We start from the raw sequence: 6,678 nt of genomic DNA on the forward strand, positions 1-6,678 counted from the left end.
ACTAATGGGGGCAGAGCAAAGCGCAAGGCTGTGACTTTATTCCCTAAAGTGAGATGGGCCACCTAGAGTCTCAGAAACATGGTTGCAGCCTCCATGTTTTGAGCATCACAGTGCAGAGGTATTCTGCATTATTTACAGGCCTCACATCGACCTTGCAGACAGATGTGAACAGGCCTGTCTTTTCAGTGAGGGCATTAAATGGGGATCTGAAACCACTTCCATGACTGCAGTAACCAGATATCTTCCTATATTCAGACAATAATGGCAGATGGCTGGACCCCTGCCCATCTTAACAATGCATATGAACACCAGGGTGAAATTCAGTCTCTGTATTAATTTCCTATGGCCACTGTAACGAATTACCACAAACTTCATAGCTTACAACAACTTGAATTTATTATCTTACAGAATTCCAAAATGGGCCTGACCAGGTGGTGGCACAATGGATGGAGCATTGGACTGGGACACAGAGGACCCAGGTTCGAAACCCCGAGGTCACCAGCTTGAGCATGGGCTCACCAGCTTGAGCATGGAGTCCCTGACTTGAGTGTGGGATCATAGTCATGACCCCATGGTCGCTGGCTTGAGTCCAAGGTCACTGGCTTGAACAGGGGTCACTCGCTCTGCTGTAGCCCCTCGGTCAAGGCACATATGAGAACGCAATCAATGAACAACTAAGGAGACTAAGGAACCACAACAAAGAAGTGATGCTTCTCATCTCTCCTGCTTCCTGTCTGTTCCTATATGCCCCTGTCTCTGTCTCTGTCACACACATAAAGATTTCCAAATGGGTCTCATGAGGCTAAAATCAAGGTTTGGGCAGGGTCGTGTTCCTTCTTTTCCAGCTCCTAGAGTCCCCACCACCACCATCACCATCTTCAACACCGGGGGTATAGAACCTTTAAATCTCTCCTCCTGTGAACCTCTGCCTCCCTCTTCCATCTTTTAAGGACCCACGTACCTACATTTGAACCCACCAAGAATAATCCAGGATGAGTTCCTCAACTCCTGATCCTTAATTCACATCTAGAAAGTCTGTTTTGCGGGTAACGTTCACAGGCTCAGGGGTTAGGGCGTGGAGATCTTTGTCTATGAAAGGGACACCAGTTGCTATGACTCTGCTTTACTGGGTCCATTTGAAGTACAGTGAACCCACCAAGAATAATCCAGGATGAGTTCCTCAACTCCTGATCCTTAACTCACATCTAGAAAGTCTGTTTTGCGGGTAACGTTCACAGCCTCAGGGGTTAGGGCGTGGAGATCTTTGTCTATGAAAGGGACACCAGTTGCTATGACTCTGCTTTACTGGGTCCATTTGAAGTACAGTGGGAAACCTTGCCCCTTATTTGCAGAGTGATATTGGACAAGTCATTTAACCTCTTTGTGCCTCAGCTTCCCCTATGGAAATGGGGATTATAACAGTGAAGAGTAAATAAGTAAATGTATGAAAAGTAAATGAATTACATTCTGGGCATACAGTAACCACTAGATAACTGTTGAACAGATAAGCAACAATGAAGTCCCACCCACACCATGGCACAGCCTCTGAGGTGGGGAGGAAGGAAGCTCTGGCTATGTGTGGATTCCCACCAGCTGGGCGAGAGAAGGGCTTAGATTTAGACAAGAAAAGGCTGGTGAGAGTCCCACCTGCCAAGGTACTGGGAAGGGATGGCTCGCCCTTCCGGCCCCTGCTAGCTGTGGACCCCTGCTCTGTGTTTTCCTCACAGAGGGGGCTGGCCCGGATGAGGACAATGGGGGGTGGGGCCGCCGAGTCATAGTGGGGGTCCCCTTTATAAGTGGCAAAGAGCTGCCAGCAGACCAGACCAACGTTAACAACAAGAGCAGGTGGGCAGGCCTCAGCCCAAGTGTGATCACAGCCTGACCCGTGGTCACAATGGTCCGACGCTGCAGGAGCCGGAGCGAACACCCACAGCAGGGAGACCAGGAGCAAGAGCAGGAGCCGAGTGCAGCGGATGTCCAGGTCGACGAAAGGACGCTCAGAGGCTGCTACCACTACAGACGCAGGCACTGCTCCCGAAGGCGGCTGCACAGGATCCACAGAAGGCGCAGCCGCTCCTGCCGAAGACGCCGAAGATGCACCTGCAGGCGCAGGAGAGGTTCGGCCAGCCCCGCCCACTCCCGCTCCGGGCACCCCTCCCCCTGCAGGCCATGGCCCGGGCGGGCAGTGGGAGGCTCACGATGTTTTGGGACCCTACCCCTATGACAGTCCCCAAGCCCCAGGCCCACCCAGGTCCTCTAGACGGCCCTGTGACACAGAACTTTCTTTTCCAAAAGGCGGCAGCAGGAGGAGGAGGAGAAGATCCAGAAGGTGTCGCTAAACGTTCCTGGGCCTATCACACCCCCAGTTAGAGATTAAGGAAAAGTCACCTGCCAAAGAATCACCTCATGAGACCACAGCAGTCTCCCATGCTGGATGCCCAAGTCCTGAGCCCATAAGTTCTTGAGTAAAACGAGCAAAAGTCATCTGCCAAATAAAGCATGAGAGAAAAGCAAAACTGGCTGGTCTGTCCAGGTCTCTTTATGCAGACAGTACAAACACGGTTTCCCTTCCTTGGGGAAGAAAGGGGCTGGGGGCCTCAGCAGCGGGTTCAGCGTAGAGTGGTACCTGTGACATCCCCTGTCACCCACAGCCAGTGTCTGCCTTTTGCGATGTGGAAGGCTACACTGTTGCCCTTTGACCTTCCCATTTCCTTGCCATCCACATCTCCAGGCTCCCAACCTGAAGAACCTTAGGGATGTGTTGGGTAGCTCGGGGGAGTATGCGGAGATGGGGAGCAGGCCTGGTGTGGAGGAAACAGTGAAAGGGGTGATGTGCGTGAGGCCTGAGGGCCACTGGAGGGCTGAGGCGGGGCCCTGAGGACCAGCGTCAGCAGGCCACGCGCCATCTGCGGGCTCCAGGGAACAGTCCGCTCTGGCCTCTTCCTAGATTATGGTGGCTCCCTGTCGTCCTCGGGGTTCCGTGGCTGTGGCCACATCAGCAGGCCATGTGCCGTCTGCAGGCTCCAGGGAACAGTCCATTCTGGCCTCTTCCTAGATTATGGTGGCTCCCTGTCGTCCTCGGGGTTCCGTGGCTGTGGCCACATCAGCAGGCCATGTGCCGTCTGCAGGCTCCAGGGAACAGTCCGTTCTGGCCTCTTCCTAGATTATGGTGGCTCCCTGTCGTCCTCGGGGTTCCGTGGCTGTGGCCACGTCATTCTAGTCTCTGCTTCCATGGTCACATGGTCTCCTCTGTGAAATGTCTGCTCCCTCTTACAGGGACACTTGTGATTGCATATAGGGCTAATCCAGGGTAATCTGCACATCCTCAGAGGGTCCTTCAGCCCATCATAACTACCAAGGATTTGGGGCAGGAAACTGGCAATACATGGTTTATATGTTGAAAAATGGATACCAAGGGGACTTAATTTCCTCCTCCCATGCAGAAATTTTGTCGTGTGGGCACGCGTAACTAAAGAGAATTGTGACCCCAAAAGCTTAGGAGCACTGCCTTTAAAGGGTGATTTTTGGAGGACAGAAATTAGTAGGGTTTTCTTTTTTTTTAATGTATTAGGGTGACATTAGTTAACATAATCATACAGGTGTCAGATTCCCAACTCTACACACCACACTGTGTGTTCATCCCCCAAGCCTTTGTCCATCACCTGTAACCCCCATCCCGTCCTCCACCTCCCCCATCCTGGCAACCACCACACTGTTGTTCATGTCTGTAAGACTTTGTTTTGATCTTTTGTCCTTTGTTTTTGCTCCATCCCCCCACCTCCATCACCCAACCCCGACCCCCGCAGCTGTCAGCCTGCTCTCTATGTATAAGTCTGTCTCTATTTTGCTTGTTAGTTCATTTTGTTCATTAGATTCCAATAGAAGCGTAGCTTACAGAGAGGGAACAATTTTTTTTTAATTTAAAAAAATATATTTATTGATTTTAGAGAAAGATGAGGGGAAAGAAAGAGACATGAAATTGTTGTTCCACCAACTTATGCATTCATTGGTTAATTTCTGTATATGTGCCCTGACCAGGGATTGAACCCACAATCTTGGTGTAAAATTTTTGTTTTTATTGATTTTAGACAGAGGGAGATGGGGAAGGAGGGAGGGAGGGTAGGAGGGAGAGTGAGAGAGAGAGAGAGGGAGAGGGAGAAACATTCGCTCGTTGTTTCACTTAGTTGTGTGTTCACTGGTTTCTTCCCATATGTGCCCTGACCAAGGATCAAACCCACAAACTTATTTCAGGATGATGCTTTAATTGATTGAGCTAACTGGCTGGGCCAGGGAGCACAAATTTTAAATAAGCCTGTGTAGGCACCACCCACATCAATAAAGTGAACATTTCCAGCCCTTCCCACCAGAAGGCTCCTTTGTGTCCCCACCCCCGAAGGCAGCCATTATTGTGACCTATCATCACATACTGTCAACACCTCCCTTAGGCTGGGTATTTCTGGGATGTGGGGAGAAGTCGGGTGCTCTCCTCCCTCTGGAAATTCTATCCTCAACTGTCGTTCCAGCTAAAAGGGGGACTTCTGTCAGGGAAATGAGGCCAGATGGAGAAGGCAACCCGGAGGGGAGGCAGCGGGGCACTGGCCAGGTATTCTGCCTCTGCCCTGCTCTGTAGGTAGTGAGAGCTCAGTGGAGCGGCTCATGGCTGAGGCCCGAGTCAGGTGTTGGCCCAGACTCAGGTATCCAAGGGCGGGGTCTCCAGGGGCCCCTTTGTGATGTGAGCGCCCTGCCTACGACCCTCACAGCCCCTCTAAAGCCCCTCAGTGGCTTTCCCTCCCAGTCCGGAGAGACAGCCAGAGCCGTCAATGGGTTCCCACTGTGCCAAGCTAGGCACAGGCCACAGCCGGGGCCACGAATCCGCCATGAAAAAGCTTGTGGCCTGCGTGAGTCAAGATAACTTCTCCTTGTCCTCAGAGGGTGAAGAGGAGGAGGAGGGAGAAGAGGAGGAGGAGGAAGAGGAGCTCCCGGTGCAGGGCAAGCTGCTGCTGCTGGAGCCTGAGAAGCAGGAGCAGGCTGCTGAAGATGACCCTGTGGCCAAGCAGAGCCCCGAGCCCAAGCAGACGTGCTCCTGACCCCTGAGGATGACCCGAGAAGAGGTGCCCGCTGCTGCTCTCCTGAGAACTTTCAGAGAAAAGAGTCAATAAAGTCTCCAAAGGAATATCCTCCTCTCTGGTCTCCCCAACTCGTGCCTTGGTACTCTGTATGCAGAGGTGTGTGTGTGTGTGTGTGGTACTCTGTATGCAGAGGTGTGTGTGTGTGTGTGTGTGTGTGTGTTTAGGGAGGGAAAGAGCAAGAGGAGTCAGTGACCCCTGCCCCTGACATCCGGCCAGAAGTTCGCACAAGGTCCACTCCCCGCGATTTCACATCTAGCTGCCCTCTCATGCTTTGGGAGTTAGAAATGTGGTGGCCTGAGCGGGAAAGTCAGCTTAGCCAGGCCCTTCTCAGGGTGTGTGTGTGACAAGAGGCAGGAGGGGGGCAGGAGAGTGGAGGGGGAGTCCTCTCCATGTCTGAGCAGACACGAGCCAAGGGCACCTGATGGGACAGTGTACTCTTCTTCACCACCACCATTCTGCTGGCTTAGCCATGAACAGGTTTTGTTAAGGAGTACTGGCTTGGGAGTTCAGCACACCAGTGTTCAAATTTCTTTCTGGTAGCTGTGTGACATTGAGCAAGTCACTGTCTGCCCTTGGCCTGCCCCTCCTCACTTAAGGCTGAGATTATAGTGCCTCATTGGTCAGTGGGTCAAGAGAATTCACTGAGAGGAATTCTTGGGCAGACCCAGGCCTGGCATGCAGTGACTGTTCGGGAGCTGGACTGTGCCGGCTCTGTCCGCCTCGCTGGCCCTGCTTCCGCGGTCAGAACACTGAAAGGGTCTGAGTCCTCCTCAGCCAGTGATTCTGCTGCTGCCACCCTCACACTCAAGGTGACCATCTGTGCCCCCAGAGGCTCAGGTCTGCCTTTACCCAGGGTCTGGCTGGGCGGGTAGAACCTGTCCTCATCAGAACAGCGGGCAAAGGAAGCCCAGAGAAGCTGCCAGACACAGGTACAAAAAGAAGCCAGGCCATCCAGCCCCTGAAGAAATGACAAATGTGATCACCCTCTGCCCTTAGTAGGCCCCCGAGCACCCACCATGTGGCTGAGGAGAGTTCTGATCAGAGCTGCTGGGCATGGGAGGGGCAGTGTTTCCAGGGAAGCCTCTCTGGGGGTGGGGGATGTGTGTCAGGGTAAGGAGAGGCCCTGGGTTACCCAGAGGGGAGGCCACTGCTGAGACCTGCAGACAGCAGAGGGCAAGTGATGTCTGAAGGAGGAGGCCTGCTGCTCATGTTTCCTACCCATACCCCTGCCGGAGTAACTCAACCAACCAGCTTTGACCTTTTGTCCAAGACCCAGAGATCCACCTGCCCATTCACTCATCCAGCAAACATCCTTCTATATGTGCCAGTCACTATGGGCTCTAAGATAAATAAAACATAATCTCTGGCCTACTGTGCAAGTGGGGAATCAGCAGTGGGGGTGCAGTGGGAAGATGGAGGACCCACAAAGAGTCTTCACAGCATGGCCCCCAGCCAGTCCACCTGAGCCCACACAAGGCACAGCCATCAGAACAGACCCACAGGTGCCCTCTGTAATCCCCCTGGATCCCTTAGTGAGCACAGGGTTGGC

The 6,678-nt window shown here is 52.9% G+C and overlaps 1 protein-coding gene across 1 annotated transcript; it reads left to right on the forward strand.

Moving 5' to 3' along the window:
• The first annotated feature begins 4,820 nt into the window (after positions 1 to 4,820).
• PRM3 (protamine 3) lies at positions 4,821 to 5,087 on the forward strand. The gene has a single exon (XM_066272253.1). The coding sequence runs from the start codon at positions 4,821 to 4,823 to the stop codon at positions 5,085 to 5,087; it is 267 nt and encodes an 88-aa protein (XP_066128350.1).
• The last annotated feature ends 1,591 nt before the right edge of the window (positions 5,088 to 6,678 follow it).

The sequence above is a fragment of the Saccopteryx bilineata genome, chromosome 4, assembly GCF_036850765.1.
Source record: "Saccopteryx bilineata isolate mSacBil1 chromosome 4, mSacBil1_pri_phased_curated, whole genome shotgun sequence".
Classification (NCBI taxonomy): domain Eukaryota; kingdom Metazoa; phylum Chordata; class Mammalia; order Chiroptera; family Emballonuridae; genus Saccopteryx; species Saccopteryx bilineata.